The sequence below is a fragment of the Drosophila serrata genome, unplaced genomic scaffold (genome assembly GCF_035046125.1).
Source record: "Drosophila serrata isolate PLE 108 unplaced genomic scaffold, ASM3504612v1 contig_165, whole genome shotgun sequence".
NCBI lineage: Eukaryota > Metazoa > Arthropoda > Insecta > Diptera > Drosophilidae > Drosophila > Drosophila serrata.
The window spans coordinates 618,664-636,316 of record NW_028257063.1 but is presented as its reverse complement, the minus strand read 5'-3'; the positions used below and the strand labels follow the sequence as shown (position 1 = coordinate 636,316).

At 39.7% G+C, this 17,653-nt stretch overlaps 1 protein-coding gene across 1 annotated transcript; it reads left to right on the top strand.

The window, feature by feature from the left end:
• The first annotated feature begins 7,090 nt into the window (after positions 1–7,090).
• On the top strand, positions 7,091–16,533 carry reb (rebuf). The gene is made up of 6 exons (XM_086826838.1): positions 7,091–7,595; positions 14,403–14,533; positions 14,596–14,753; positions 14,831–15,482; positions 15,541–15,919; positions 15,984–16,533. Exons 2-6 carry the CDS (start codon positions 14,426–14,428, stop codon positions 15,986–15,988), a joined length of 1,302 nt encoding a protein of 433 aa, XP_086682964.1. The 5' UTR covers positions 7,091–7,595; positions 14,403–14,425; the 3' UTR covers positions 15,989–16,533.
• The last annotated feature ends 1,120 nt before the right edge of the window (positions 16,534–17,653 follow it).

The following is a 17,653-nucleotide window of genomic DNA, read 5'->3' as shown; positions in this document are numbered from 1 at the left end:
TATAAATAAGTCCTAACTTAATGGAATAACCAAACCAAACTCCAGTGGCCCGATAACACTGGACAATCACTCACCCGGGACTATTTTTAGAGGCTTCAAGTAGGCAAAACTAGGATCGCCAGGATCAGGCTAATGCCAGAGTTCTTCATATTTATCGCCTGCTACCTGTAATTGCCACAAATTGTATGACATTTTTATGCTGCCGGAGCATGAATAATTGATTTACATGCTGCTCTGTTTGTGTATTTGGCCCCGGCATTCTCATAAATTTATTATATTCACCAGTAGCAACATGCCCCATCCTTATCGTTTTCGCTTTTCTGGGCCTCCAAGTGGGCCCCATTAATCAATGTGTGTGTGTATATGGACGACGCCCACGCTGCCCCACGGGGGATGCACTCTAATGGTTATGGCCATAACCACCATAAATCATGCGAATCGAACTGGAAGATCGTCGCCACACTGCGCCTGGGCGAGATGGCAATCGGGCAACACGCGTTGAAACTGCAATTAGCACAATCTACCTCGCTTAATCTAAGAACATTAATTAGTTTATTCAAAGCGACTTGATGCCGAGTGGAGCCTGCATAGACGACAACTTAATTGCGGTAATTATGCATTAGCTCACATCGGAATGATATTACTACGAGGAATGATATGCAAGAGGTGCTGCTGGTGGCCTTGTCTCGAGGCTTATCGAGCGGTGATCCGAGATTGGCGGGGGATCGGATCTTATAGGTGGGGTATTTAATTGTCAGTAGATAAATATTTACAAGCTGCATATATTGTGATCTGATATCAATCTCTACTCTTGTAATAATTTCATGTTACTTCAAAGTCAAAGAAATCATTTGATAATGTATCTAAGCTGTGTAAACCGAATTCTAGTTCATTTTTCCACTAAACTAACTGAATAATTTCAAGTTTCAAAGCCTCATATATTATATCAATTTAATCTTCACTCGGAATACAATTTATTTGGTAAATTAAATTTTGTTTAATTTACATGTTTGTTTCTCTCACAACTGGCTCTCTTAATTAAATACCCCACCCGTTCACTGTGTCAGGCTTCTCTCTACATTCGCCTTAATTGCATATTTAAAGCTGACATTTATTATAATTAAACTTACATCGCCTAGTGCAGACAGCATTCTCTGGTTGTCTGACTATTTTAGCATTCGTTCAGCTTTCAGTTTCAGTTGCTTGTGCTAATTTCGCCGGTTTACTCTAGTGTACAAGCTTGATTAATAAGCTGCCATCAGGCGGCTATCGCAGAACAGCAGCCGCAGAACCCGAGACCATTCATCTTCCAGACAAAGAAGTGGTGGCCAGTATTCTTGGGGATCCCAAACCGAACCCCATCTTGCCACCACAACTGAGGAGGTGCTGAAACTCTGCCACATGGCCTTGAGCCATGAATTATGTGCGCAATTACTCTTCGGCATGTCGTGATGGTACTTGTGCCCCAAGAACTGGAGTGGTTTCTGGTTCTCGTTTGTGCTTTTCATTTTCTAATGTTAAGTAAAAGTGCAAGTTGCCAAGTGCGATTAGGGAATTGTGCCACTTGTTGGCTTCCTTCTAATGGCGGGCGCCCGATTACTGGTCTCGTCTTGGTGGTTAATTACACCTTGTTTGGGCCGTGTTGCAAGTCAGCGTGTTGCCGATTCCCTCGCAGATACAGATGCAGCTTCGCACATATGTATGTATGTTTGTGGTGCCTGCACCTCGGCACGTTGCAGCGTGTGAAATGAATGCCTGTTGTCAGAGCGTGGCGCATGTTCCTGATATCATCGAACAAGCCAACTAGCTAGCTGACTTTGTCGCATCTCTCTCTCTTTTGGATCCGGGGCCCAGCGATGATAGCCATCGGATTTCAGCCTCTTTTTGCCGGCTGACATGTGAAGCGTCTGCTTCTGAGTCATCATCACTCCACAAGGCCGTTAAGAAATGAAGTCTGGGAGAAGAACCACAAGACTTTAACAAAATAAAAAGGTCTGTGGAACTTGAATTAAATAATAAGAAACTGATATTTAAACTCTTACTGAAAACTATATTATATCAGTTTCTTGAAGCATTATTAATAATATTTTGGAAGTATCAGATTTATATACAAAATATTTATATTGTTTACATGGAATTTGCTGTTTAAATAACACCTGCTTTTATTACATTAAATCGATATTTTTATTTGTTAATTTCTTGGGTAAATCACAGATTTACAAATATCATAACTCAGCCAAAATTGCATTAATTTCAATTCGGAAACCTGTTCTGCGCTAGTTTTTATGGGATTAACAAATCTGCATACTGAGTCTTAAAATTTTAAAATTTAAAATTTGTGTCAAATTTGGACAATTTTAATGATGTAACCCCTTATAAAATTTTGAAAAATATTTAAAAAAAAATATTTTTCACCAAACATGTCTAGATCGATTCAGCTTTTCGTGCTGATCAAGAATATATATGATTTATAGGGTCGGAAATGCTTTCTTCACTAAGTTATTAGCTTATAGCTGAAATTATAATACCTCTCATATCCCTAAGTATATAGATATTCCCAATACAAATTGCTGTATTAGTTTAAATAAAAATTTAGTACTGAGGTCCTTCGCAATAAGGGAATTAATTGGAATATGAATGCATAGTTAGCACAACTAACTAATATAATTGTCATAGTTAAGACGAACTGCAGTAGGGGACACGTCATTGCTTAAATTCTTCCAGTGTAGAGAAAGGCTTATCATGGGTATCCGGAAGTCGAAGTGCAATCTTTATCACTGCAGATGTAATCAGGAGGAAGGCCACGGACAGAATGAGGCGGGTGCGAGTGCTGTTCCTGTATTTATAGTCTCCGAGCAAAGAGAGCAGAGAAAGTGAGAGAGAGAGAGCTCCCTCTACAGATAGGCTGCAAGAAAGAAGCAACCCTTGAGATGCACAGCGAGAGAGAGAGAGAGAGAGTTAGACATACTGAACAAATATACAGATAAAGAGGGAGAGAGAGAGGGATTGAGATACCCTGCATGAGTACAAAAATATACCAAAAATTAACTATTATTATGAGTTCATTCGACGGTATTCAAAACCAATTAGCATAAAATTGGCCACACTTAAACTCGAGCTATTCTCAGACACTTTCCGATTTGGACCGCGTCATCGCCCCGACAAAGTTCTTAACATAATTGTTAACGCCTCAAACGGATTGACTGCCAAATTATGACCGAAAATTGGCTTACATCAAGTGGCCAAAAGCAGTTTCCCAGGCCTCAAGGCTGCCGTATGCGGAAATGGCCAGCAGTTCAATTAACACACCCAGACTCACACTCATGCTCTGCCACTGTTTTGATTTTGATTTGGAATTAAATTTTGGTGTTTTTGGTTTTTCATGTATTGAATTGGTAACGTATCTGCATACCCGAGTGTTCGAGGGGTGTTAAAAAACAAGCTGTTAAATTGCACAGCGTCTCCTGCATGCCAAAAAGAGTCGCAGCAATCTTGTGAAATTACAGTCTGAAGGTCTGAAGGCGACCTTTACTTTTGGTTTCGGGGTGTCGTTGACACCTTGGCTGCTGCTCTTGCTTTTGGATTCAAGTTAATGATTTAGCTATAATTCAGATTACGTCACATCTGCTGCTGAATCATAGTTCCGTTCTGTGAAGGACTTTCCTTGATCGATCGATCGATCTATCGTTTGGCAAAGGGCGGCCAACATGACGTATACTTGATCTGATAGAACAATTCGCTTATCAATCATACGCCACGTTGGCCGCCGTCAACCCACACCATTCAACGCCGTCACTTGAGACAGTGCCAGATCAAGAATTCGCCATTATTTTTAGCCAGATCTCTTTTCTATTTCATTTTTCTTTGTGTGTCAGCACGAATTAACGATCGCGATTTAAATCACACCAAGAAGCCAAAACAAACAACACGACCAAACAGTGTGTGCGGAGCCATGCGGAAATTGTTTGTACAACATGGCTAAAACAAAGGCGCCCCAAACAACATCTAGCCAAACAATTCATTATTACTATTATTGTTGTTAATATATTATTATTGTTATTTTAGCAGTCGCGAGATGAGCAGCCAAATAATTGAACATAAAACGCTAGTTAAACTCGTGTCAACTGGATACTGTGTAAAGTGTCCGAATTTGAAGCCCAAAATTCCCCCCGTTTCGCCCAACAACCTTGATTTCAATTAGCAAATTTTCAAGTGGCTGCACTTGGCATAAAAGTGGCTCTAACAATAAGATGTATTTCCTATGTTTTTGTAAGAATTTAGACACAAATTTAAGGGCTTTTAATAAGTGATACTTTCAAGTGATAAATTTAAATCTTAACTTCAGGGAAATGTTTATGGTTTTTAAGATATTGGCCTAAAAAAATATTGTCTAATATGTTTTTGGTTACATTTGGCCAGCAACATGTCAAGAAACCTTTTTCAGTGCATTTTGCCTCCTAAATGAAAGTGTTTTCTTGGATTTTAACTAATTATTTAATGTTTCCATATTATTATTGATCATGTGGCAACCTAACTATATCTCTTTAAGATATCCTTGAATAAGGTTTAAAAAATACCTATAAAATAATTATTAAAAATATTATTTACCCTGTAAATTAATGGACTAACTCAAAAAATCAGAATATTATAAGAGAGTCCTACTGTTGTACGTCCTTCTTTTATTTTCCATAAATCTAGGGCACTTTTTTTAAAAGTGTGTTAATTTCTCAATTTGCCTTCCAATTGCTGAAGAAAAAACAAACAACAAATAGCTAAAAACAAAACAAAAATTTGCTTAGCCATTTTCTCCCAACAGTCGCCGTTTTTTTGTTTTTTTGTTTTATTTTCCGTTTTTAATGTAGCAAGGTCGTTCGTTGGTCCGCAACGCCAAAGCAATTTGTAATGATTATTAAAACAGCGACCTGCTTGGCATGCTTCCCCTTCACCTGACCCGGCCCACAAGTGCCATTGTTTACTGTACCTGTGCCTGTATCTGTACCTGTAGCTGTTGCTGTTTGCCGTTTGGCGTTGGCTTTTAATTGAAATAGCAAAAAAACAGTAACAAGTAACAAGGCAGCGACTGAAATTATATTGGATTACAACATGGTTGGTCAGTTGAGGTGCTGCCGCCTCCTCGGTGGCAGCGAATATATGGCATTCTTGGGCAATTATTGCCGCACAACGCAGCCTTTCGATGATTGAATAGCCCTGAACATTGATTATGACAGCCGGACACTCGAGGAGTTCTATTTAAAGCAACAAGTCCAAGTTCCAAACACACCAAATTCCAGGGGTGTTAGCTCAGCGCCAATTTGGCAGCCCGATAATTGACATGTGAAAGGGAAATCCATCAGATGAAACCGTTTTAAGTCCATTCTATGCTAAGTGTCTGCACTGCCACACCCCGATTTTCCCCCATGATTCACAACGTCAAAAGATATATATTTTGAATTTTAAGCAAATAAATTGCATTTAATGCTGGCCAACTGAAAAAGCCAAACTGCCATAAACGAACAAAACTCAGACGCTCAGCTCAGATTGAATTATGTCGCTGGCTGGAGTTAATTTCAAAAACAAAAAACCAGAGCCAAATAAAGAAGCTTGCTGCCGAGGGAATTACCCAGGGGGATTGGATGGATAGATACAGATACATCCGCAACGGGAGCGGCGAACTCAGTGAGCAAATCAAAAGTAATTCACACGCTTAAGTGAGTGAATAAATAAAAGAAATCTAAAGTGTTTACTTTGTAAAAGAGTCTCTGATAGCTAAGTGATAGTGCTACCCTTTCAGGGCATTAAATAATTAATATTGTATTAATTATTAATTTTTGAATTCTCTGCCCTGTACTCTCGCTGTCTCTCTCTCTCACTCACACTCTCTCTTTATAGCTATCATTTTTGGTATGCCTCACTCTCTCCCTGCATCTCTAGATCCTCCAGCCTATCTGTACAGGTAGCTCTCCCTCTCCCTCTCTCTCTCTCTCTCACTTTCACTGCTCTCTTTGCTCGGAGACTATAAATACAGGAACTGCACTCGCACCCGCCTCATTCTGTTCGTGGCCTTCCTCCTGTTTACATCTGCAGTGATAGTGGGAGTGATAAAGATTGCACTTCGACATCTGGATAACCGTGATAAGCCTTTCTCCTCACTGGAAGAATTTAAGCAATGACGTGTCCCCTACTCTGGCTCTGCTTAACGATGACAATTATATCATGCTATATGAGGATCAGGTCAAGAATCAGCTAAGCTACCTATGCATTCATATTCCAATTAATTCCCCTATTGCCATGGACCCCATTACTTTATTTTAATCTTAAGTAATACAGTAATTTGTTTTGGAGTTATCTATAAACATAGGGATATGAAAGGTGTTATAATTCCGATCAGAAGCTTATAACTTAGTGAAGGAATCATTTCCGAAGCTATAAATCATATATATTCTTGATCAGCCTGAACAGCTGAATCGATCTAGACATGTTTGGTTACAAATTATTTTTTTAACATTTTTACAAAATTTTATAAGGGGTTACATCATTAAAATTGTCAAAATTTGACAAAAATTTTAAAAGTTTTAAATTTAAAAACTCAGTATGGAGGTTTGTTAATCCCATAAAAACTAGCACAGGATTACTTTCCGAATTCAAATTAATGCATTTTTGGCTTAGTTATGATATATGAAAAACTATATCTTGTGATTAAAGTTTCTTCATACAAAACATATCATCAAAGTCAATGAATTACATTTCTTTCGATAGATATCATAATATTTACTTTGGTATAAGTTCTTTATTTCTTAAACTTCAATTCTCCTTACGATTTTGTTATGAAAAGGCACAAAAGTGGTTAAATAAATACCCAAAAACCTTTGGATATATTTAAAAAAGAGTATATATTTTTAGAATTCCTGTTTCTTTTCTGCGTTTAGAACCATTTTTCCTAAAAAAATCGTTGCTTAGAATCTTTAAAAATAAAACTAAACCTCCTCGCTTGGCAGTCGTCGGGCCTCTGCGAGTGAAGCGGGCTTTCTGAGCTCGGTGTTCGTGTTTCGCGTCGCGTTTTGCTTCGTTTCAGAGCCTCGGCTCTACCACTTTTTCGTTCGGCTGGCAAACTTTTTGGCCAACTTGCTGCGGGCCGCACCGTTAGCCAAGCAGTCGAAACACGCAGCTTGAGGCGAGCGGTTCTTGCGCGCGCTTACACAGCCTAACTCCCTAACCAAAAAACAGCGAGCAGCTACTAACCCACGGCAGAGACTCAGTGGAAGTCGTAATCGCGACGCGAGCGCAGAGTTCTGAGAGTGTTGTGCAAATAGAAATTGTAAATTACGCGGCTCACGCAATACCTGCTTTTAAATAAATAACAGAAAACCAAACAAAAAACTATAAATAACGCAAAAAGAATATCAAAAGAGAAACAAAGGCAAAAGAATACTGAACTGTAAAGCAGACAAAACACTTAGCACATAATTGAGGAGAAACCTGGCTGGTTGATTGATTCTGTGGGCGTTACGACGAGTCACACTCGGGAATAAATCCAGCATCAATCAGGGGGACTTACATTGGATACTTACGGATTGCTCTTGGAAGCAAACCAGAAGGTGAGTGTGTAGTACCCCGTCATGACCTTGACATTTGGCAGAATTGATTTTGTCATTCGTCGACGCTAATTGAAATGAATGCACGCTCAAGCGGAGAAGATCGTTTGATTGGCACTTAAATTGTATTGTACAATCGTACAATCATCTTGGCGCTGCAAAATTGTCCAAGACGAGACTTTAGCCAAGCGGGCAGAGTCGAGTTTTTAATTAGCATTCTGTGGCATCTTATAAATAAACATGGTTTTATAGTCCGCTCGAGTGTGTGTATGTTAACATATGTGCTAAACGCCAGAGGCCACTAAAACGCGCTGTCCATGAGTGTTAAATAAAATAAAGCCAAGCCGTGCTTAGTACTCTCATACTGGGCCATGTGTGTGTATTTGCATGTAAATTACAAAATCAAGTTCGTTGCCTGAGTCTTTTGTTTGGCCTGCACAAAAGGTTCTTTCGGCCATTCGGAATAGAAACCCAGTTGCAGCAAATTATTACAACGCCTTAACTATGTATATGAAAAGCTGTGTTCAACAACCTTCACTGGCCCTGGGGCTGGTTTCACATGCGAGCTGTATTATTTCATAAAACGGGTTTTCCCAAAATGCGTGCGCTTAATTTACACGCAGATTAGCATTTACATTAAGATAATTTCATATTTTTATTAACCAAAAAAGTGTCAGAGCAGAGAGCTCAGCAGAGATCACACTTTGCGGTTGCCTTGGACAGAATTTATGAGAGATGTAATCTCCAGTTCACCTGAAACATTCAATGCATACGAAATTCCCGAAAATGAAAAAGAAAATAACAAGGAAGGCATCGAATCATTGCCATCTCGTCTCCAGCTTCGCGTCATGTGATTCAGACACATATATATATAGAAATATAGGTATGTGATATATCTTGGCTGGATCTTCCGGGGGTCTTTGGCCTATTCCCCGTTTTTTTGTGTTTCTGCTCAGCCTTTGTTATGGATTCGCCATTCCCCTTGGCTGGAGTTCTATGTAAACAGCAAAAGACTTATTTGCATGCCAAATGAAAGCCTCCTAATTAGGACAGCAACAGATGGTTCTGTCTTGGCCCACATTCGAGGCTGTCATTTGACCAAAAAACAACTTGAGCCAGCGGCCTGCCCCTGAATTGTGTCCACTGATCGCGGCTATTGATATTTGATTGCCTTTTGGCTTATATGTTATATACCATTTGTTAGAATTTTACACCCAATTATTCACGCAATTGTTAATTACGCATTTGATTGTGCCAACGACGGCTCAATTTCAATTTGAAGCCCAAATTAATGAACTCTAATTAAGCGAGGGGGGATATATATATATATAGGTATGAGAAATAAAAAATATATAAAAAATACGAGCGGAGCGGCCTTTGTTGAAGTGCTTACGAGTCTTTTTCCTGCTCTTTAATTGTATTTATACACACACACCGAGTGTATCGGATGTGCATTGTAGTTGCCGCCTCTATTGATTGGCAGAAATCGGTTTGAAGAGTTTCCAATATTTTTCGTTTTCATTTCGTTGCCATGATGTAATTCGGGGCCTTAAGTCCCTCCGCCTGCCATGAATCACACGGGACAAAAATGCCAACTGTCAATTACCAATTGCAGTGGCCTGTCAATGGAATTAGCATAGATGACTAATTGAAGCAAACGAATCAAAAATATATATATATATGTGTAAACAGAACATAAAACCCATAGCCAGTCAAATTTAATTAAGCGTAAAAGACAAGCCAAGTCATCTTCATTTGATTTGCGTTGTCTCTTTACCAAATTCTCGCACTATTATCTTTGGGAATCATTCTTTTATTTCACTTTTTTCGTGTGCGCCACTTGTTAAGGCCTAAGAATAGATCCGAGCCAAGGCCCGAAACGTGCTTGGCCAAATAAAAACCGAATTTTTGCAAGTAATTTGAACATTAAAAACAATGTCGGGTAATAATAATCACTCAATAGCAATAGCAGCAGTGCCAACAAAAGCGGAAGTCCAAAAAAGCCACACGAAAGTGCTGTGCAACATCGCGTCTCGCGCCTCTCGCCTCTCTCCTCTTGGGCTTTGTATTTTGTGTCTTTTCGTTTTGGTTTTTACTTTTATTATTGGGCCGCCTTCCTGGCACGAAATACTTTGGTGAGAATTGCAAATTCTCAGCCAATGCAATGGGAGAGAAATAAGTGAAAATATTATGAAAGCCGCCGCCGTCGCTGCCGCTGTCGAAGCAAGTGAAAATCGGAATTTATAATTTTCGTGTGCCGATTTTTTTCCAACCGCAAAAATAGTGCTCCAAGCAGCTGCCACTGCCACTGCTGCTGCTGCTGCTGCTGCTGCTGCTGCTGCTGCTGCTGCTGCTGCTGCTGCTGCTGCTGCTGCTGCTGCTGCTGCTGCTGCAGATGATGCAATCAGCTTGACATGCACATCGAGTGACAGAGCAGACATTGCGCATACGCCGCATTGTACCGACTGCAAATCTCTCGCCCCACAAAAACGCAAAAAAAGATGAAAGCCGAGCAGATCCCCCCAAAGTTGAGCCAAAGTCGCTTGGCGTTCATCTCCAAACAAGAATTGGAGCAAGTGAACAGGCAAGTCCAACCACACACAATGGAGAAGCCCCAATGCCCTAACTTTCCAGCAATAAATTAAAGATAGAGAGATACATAGATAGAATCCCATTCGATCTAGATGGTAGCTCTGAAAGAAACCTTTGACAGATGACTAAAGATACAATGATTACCATGAAAAATGGCAAGTTTACATTCAGTTTATAATTAGTGCATATCAGATGAAAGTGGGAAACAGCAAATAAATCAAACCAATAGAAAGATTTGCTACTTTTTTATCTTTGTCGCTATACTTTATTCTGTAAGATATTAAATAAAACTTATAGAACAGTGCTAATGCAAATAAACTATTAAACCAGAAATAAAACTATAAACTATATATAATATATATGACTAAAACTATAATACCATTTTTTGAGTAGATATTATTTTTATTTTTACATGACAATTTGTGCAAAAAATCCAAGTTTAAAAAACTCATAGCTAAGCCAAAAAAGCATTGATTTTAATTCGGAAAGCAGCCCTATGTAAGTTGTTATTAGGGTAATAAATCAAATTAAAATGTAAAAAGATTACGATTTTTGCCCATTTTTGACAATTTTAACGATGTAACCCCTTAGAGAATTTTGAAAATTTTGAAAAAATTTAATTTTCCCGGAAATAGCAAGATCGATTCGGCTTTTAATGCTGATCAATAATATATATGGTTTATAGGGTCGCAAACGACTCCCTTACTGCATTTTAAGCTTCTGACTAAAATTATAACACCTTGAATCTCGTAAATTTGATAGGTTGTTTTTAAACCTTGTAGGAACATAATAATCAGGGATCTGATCTACAAATATAATAAATATTAAAGAAACTTTGCCTAAAGCATATGACCAAGATATACCCTGCTCGAAACGTATTATATTATATTTATAAACGTGTTATTCCTATATGCAGACCCCCCAGCCTCAATGATTATGACACTCACACGTGCCAGCGACTCTGGGGCGTCCAATTCAGACTCTTCATCCATGAGTTCCTCACTTGGATTTTCTTGCATGTTGCGTGCCCCACCATATACTATATATATATATATTTCTTTTTTCATCATCATCATCTCCTTCAGTAACAATATGCGATTTAATTTTCATTTTCTTGCCACTGCCTCGGCTGCTGTTTTTGTTTTCCGTTGTTTTTTGTCGCCTTGCTCACACATGGAGACGAAATAAAGTGCCAACTCATAATAATGTAAGCCACGGAGGAGATGCCAGCGTTGTTTATGTTGGTAATGGTGTTTGTTGACTGACTTTTGTTGCGTTGTTACAAGCCAGTAACAAGTGCACAGCCGCCCGCGACATTGTGCAAACAATTCGTGCGGATTTCTTGTTTTGTTTTTGCATTTACTTAAATCATTATGCCATTAAGTCCCTCTAGGGGGCGGTGTCGCTTTAATACATTTTACAAAAATAAACAAAAATAATAAAAACAGTGCTTTAATTTCGATTGGGCTCTGAGTGGTGCGCCGCGGAACAATTAAAGAGTTAATACCTTATGGCCGTCATAATTTGGTGGCCCGGTATTAAATTGAAAAATACACATTTTATGGACCGAAAGTAACAGCACAAAATACTGCTCTCGATGAACGAGAAATAAAGCCCCCCAAAAAACTCGTTCCAGCCGGACATGGAGACATGTAAACGCATGGGGCAAATATGCGAACTCCACAGTTCAGTTCACTTTCAAGGTTGTCCCCAGGCATCAAGAACCAAAACAGCAACAGCAGCAGCTGAAAAATGAAAACGAAACTGGAAAGGCGAGCTGCAGTTTTCCGCTCTGTGGGTGTGGGTCTCTTTTGATTGTGACAAGTCACTCCACGCGCTCCCATTTGAAAGGCGCCCAAGTGCATGCATGGCACAAGCCAATTGCGCAATTGCAGTGATTCATACAGTGGACGCCAATTAAGCGAGACCGAGACCGAGACCGAGTCTCGGAGTCCGTGCCCAAGACCGCGACCAAGTGCTAAGCCGCTTAGCCAGCGGACAAAGGAGCTGGCATTGCTTCCTTCTGCGCAACGGCCTTGGGGGAACTGGTACCGCCGATTCGTCGCCGTTCTACAAACTGCGTACTCACGCACAGAACAGTTGCCGAGCTGCTAAAATTAGCCAAGGCAGCGACCTTGTGGGCTTACATAATTAATTGCAACCGGGTTTCGCTGATCGATGGTATGCGGAAAATGTGCTAAAACGAAAGACTCAGGACACGAACGTGACACGAGCGAGGGAGAAGATCTTTATGATGCACTGCCTCACTTATATATATTTATTCAAGTAAAAACAAAACCAAGCAAGCTTAAACAGATTCATAAATCTGACAAACAAGATAAATCATCATCATCATCATCATCGGTTGGCCATGTAAGAAGCTTTAATAATTATTAAGTGCAGTTTAAACTTTTCATAAGCAAAAGGCCAGCTAGTTAATTAAATTTCGTATTCCCATCTATATACTATATATATATATGTATATATATGTTCAAGCTAGTGGGATTCTTGTTGTTGTTGAATGCGATCATCGCCAAAAAATCAGCATCACGTTCGGCATACAAAAAGATTTTGTACACTTATTAGCCAACAGCAACAAAAAAGGGGGAATGGTGAAAAGAACGAAATGTTATGCGTATATATTATACAATATAAAACAGTCAGTCAAAAGAATACGAATAACAAAAAATCAAATAAAAACCGGCATCGTCGCTTGGCAGTTGGCATTTCGACCCATTGACGTAGGAAACCCAAAACTTAATCATATCGCTCTAAAATAGAAGATGAAACAGACAGAACTGAATGTTGTTGAATGCTGTTTGCTCTTGGGGTTTTGAGAAGAGGTCAAGTCGTGGCTGGGCAATGATATATTTGAGTATCCATTAACAGCATAACTTTGAGTCATGAATGAAAGTGTAGAATCGAAGCCATGTGTTGGCATTCTAATTAAGCGAATTCAGAAGAATTCTAAAGAAGATCAAAGGGTGAAAAGAGATTGAACTGGGAGATATAAGAACATTTACCATACTTTTCAGCACCCAATATGTACTCAAGTTTCAGAATATTCATGATGCTCCTCTTCCCTGCCTCCCTGGAACCACGAAACTGTCAAATCTTGGCCCCGTGGGCGTGTCTACATGCGGCTTACAGAATATTATTTGCCATAAATCTTAAGTTTTGCAGAAAGAAAACCAGTTATAATTTGAAATTTCGCCGTGGCCAAAACGGATCTGTGAGCATGGAGTTAGAGACATAGAAGTGCGTGACATTTATCAAGTTTTATGGCTGCTCTGTCCGTTAATTAAAGAACCAACGCCAACGCCAAATGGCAAATAGAAAGCCCCACATTCGGCGGTGGCATCAAGGGATTGATTTTATTTAGAAATTCTAAACGAGAAAGTCATTAAACTGCCACTGCAGTTCTGGGTAATTTGGAAACTAATTTAAATTAGGGCGATGCAGGGCATGTCGTGCCCTTAATTTGATCACACGCTCAAATATGTCGCATTTAGTGATGGGTGGCATGGGTATGGGGCTTTTAGATGGGAATAGGAATGGGATTGTTTATGGCTATGGGAAATCGTGGATTCAGTAAATATTTAGGCAACCAGAAGACTCACTTTCATTGCCATCGTGAGTGTGTGACACACATTTATTGGTAAACCGCATTTGGGCCACAATTAATGCCAATCACGTGTGGGGTACACCTGACTACTACCACAACTACTGGATTTTGTCACAAAACGTTGACAGGCTAGCTGGATTGCTGACTTTGAAGAAAAACCCCGAATGGCCAATTGAAATGCCAGGCCAGTTGGCCTGACCCGCCGATGAAAAAATGCAAAATCAAGTGTAAATGTTCAACAGAGTGTTTAACACAAAACAATTGTCAAGGCATCGCCTCAATTAGAGGCGGTGACATTGGTGATTCCATCGATCAAAGGAGTGCTGGTGGTGGTGGTGGAGCTAGCTATCGCCTTACTTCGATTCCGTTTCCATTTCCATTTCGTGTGCAGAGTTCATTGGCTCGCAGATTGATTGGTCTGATTGCCTAATAATCTCCTGCCCCCAGTGCGTGGCTTTAATTCGGTCTGTCTGATCCAATCAGAGACATTCGCACCCGCTGGAGGAGCCACAACTTAATTGTCCATAACTAGAAGCGTTGCTCATAATTATTTATAATAATTTTCGGAAAATGCTCTCTTCTCCCCGTTGCAGAGGAAACGAATCGAGCAAACAAAATGATTTCTCGCCGCAAGATCATATCGCGTTCCCTGGACAATTTGGATGCCATCGGGCAAGACGAGCAGGAGGAAGATGTCTGGCACGATCGCGAGAAGCTCTTCAGGGTGAGTATTTCCTGAGGTAATAAGAACCCAAAATTAAGGCTAATGTCTTCCTCTGCCCGCAGGATCACATCAATGAGGTTCTGGCCAAGTGGGAGCAGATTGACGACGAGATCTGGGCCAAGATAATTGTCTTTGAGAAGAATCGACGCGTGGCCAAGGCCTACGCCCGCTCCTCTGTGATAACCATAAATGGATCCAAGAACGGATTCGATGGAGTGCGGTAAGTTGGTTGTCTTTGAGACTGAAGTTTCCAGTTCTATAATTTATTAAGTTAATTATTTACTTTCATATCCATAGCATTGGTCTAAATGGCTTCGAGAACCCCATGCGGGATGCCGAGACGAAGGTCATTAAGAAATCCATTGGCGATGGCTTCAAGATCAAAATGGACGACATTGGCAATATATTCATCAAGCGATATGGCAAGAGCAGCATCTATGTGAACAGCACGTCGCAGGGCAATGAGGAGACAGTCATCGGGGGCGACATCATCCAAATGCCACAGATGTCCCTCACATCGGGAACTTCCGCCAAACTGTTTGACATGAAGAAGTTCCAGACGAACATAAACCGGGAGTTTGCCCGAACATATCCAGAGCGTGGCAGATTGGAGCGACAGTGCCTGTCTGCCGTTTCGCTGGTCAAGTCAAACAACAATCTAATCAACTCTCCGGTCTGGATACTCGTGGTCAATGTGGTGGCCATGGATATGCTGAGGAGTCGCCTACAGACCATTCCCAAGTCAATGGATGCTTTGGGCATGCGAGTGCCTTTGACGAATAGCAGCGAGGATCCCTACTCCACAATCGAGAGCCAGGTGGGATTGATCTATCCTACGCCAGCTGCCTCTGATGATTCACAAAACTCCCAGAACTCGAGTAACTCCAGCAAGGGAAGGCGCAGCATCTTCAGTGCCGCCTTCCTCAACGAGGGTCCCTATGTGCCCAAGGTGGGTTCGAGTGTAGTCTTTGTTTATCACAATTTATTAAATATTAATCATTTTACAGCCCGACTATGAGGCTGGTGGTTCGTTGACGCCGATCTATGCGGAAAAGAAGCGTCCAAAGAACAGCAGCAGCTCGCAGCAGCGCAAAAAGCAGGATGATCCCTACTACTGCGGCCTCCTGGCACGCATTCCCAACTTCATCAAGTTCTCGAAGCAGCCGTGCAACAATGGGGCCAGCAGCAAGCCCAAGAAGGAGCCTAAGATCTCGAGGAAGATCTCGGCGCAGCATCAGCATCAGCAGTTCCTGCAGCCGGCGCAACCCATACCCATTGCCACCTTCCACCACTCGTACTTCCCCTACAAACTATATCCGCCACAACATCGTCTCTCGCAGTCGCAGATGTCTCTCTGGGATGCACGTAGTCTGATCAGTGCACATGGTGGGTATTCCCTGATAATTTAACCTTAATTATCCAAATAACTTATTTCCCTATTTAATTACAGAATGATCAACCCGGCTGGCCCTAATTTATTCATCGTTTAGCATTAATTTCTACAATTATTTAGTCAAAAGCCTACGATTAAGATTTGGTCAGAGACGGAGGAGGAGATGGATCAATGGATCGATCGATCATGTGGAGTGCATTTCGCTCAGTTTTGTGATAAATGCAGCGAAGTGCAGCCATTTAGAGTATACCACTTAATACGCTCTAACTCTAATTAACCACAGCTAGGTTTAAGGCAAGCAGAGAGATTTAATGATTATGCAATTTGTAATGAGTAATTAAAATTTTGCCATAGTTTCTTAAATCGATTAAGACTGAGAGAATGAATGTCCTAAAGCCCAAGGAGAGCGCACGAGAGCGAAGGAAAGTCGAGAATTATTAGAGGGCAGTTAATGTCATAAGCAAATTAATATTGCTACATTAGGCGAGTTCAATTTATTGTTTTTCTTATTATTTCTTCCTGTACATACAATTCATATGTAAATAAGTTCGAATTAAATATGTAAACGACATTAGTATGCATTAAAAGAAAAGTTTTCAAAAGTCAAGGAGAGTGTTCTCTTATTTTTGAGTATATGAAGCTATTTTACCCCGATTAAAGTCGAAGAAGTCATTTCCGACCCTATAAATTATATATATTCTTGATCAGCATCGACAGGTGAGTCAATCTAAGTATGTGTGATAAAGACACAAAGTTTTACAGTTTTTTTAATATTTAAAATATACAGGAAAGGAAGCTAACTTCGGCACGCCGAAATTTGTATTGAAAATTGAAAAATTAAATTAAATTAGGAATTTATACAAAAAAATATATATATATATTTATGTTAAAAACAATAATGTAATGCCTGCTTTTATTTCATTCATATATACATTTTATATTTACAGTTTTACATTCACCGTTTTTAATTTTCTTATATTTTTAACGATCGTTTGTATGGCAGCTATGTTTAATGATATAGTAGTCCGATTATCATAACATTTTACACAAAACTCAAGATTAATTTATAATGGCTATATATCAAGTTTGAATTTCAAAATCGGTTAAAAACTGGAAAAGTCATAGATACTAACTGCTCATAGTTACTTAATGTTCATAGAGACTTACTGATTATAGTTAATTACAGGTCATCGTTAATTTTTGATCATAGTTCTGTAAATCGTCCGATTGTTCCTATGTCGGTTATATATATGTATATATATAGTCCACCGATTTGGCATGCTCCGATTTATAAACTTGTAAAAGTATATAGAAGATCAACTTCATAGTTTCATTCAAATGACTTACTCTTAAATTTGGTCCAAAACAAGTCTCGCACATCTGTAATTATGATTCCCAACTTGTTCTAACATCCCCGGAACGAAGTGACTGCTGCCGGCCAAGTACCAGAAATGTGTTGTGTTACAAAGTTGCAAGTCATTGTTTATTAGTGTTCAAAGTTAGTAACTGATCATACATACTTACTGGTCATAGATACTTACTGGTCAAAGATAATTACTGGTCATAGATACTTACTGTTCAGAGTTAATTACTGCTCATAGTTACTTAGTGTTCATAGAAGTATACTGATTATAGTTAATTACAGGTCATAGTTAATTTTTGATCATAGTTCTATAAATCGTCCGATTGTTCCTATGTGAGCTAAATATATATATATATATAGTCCA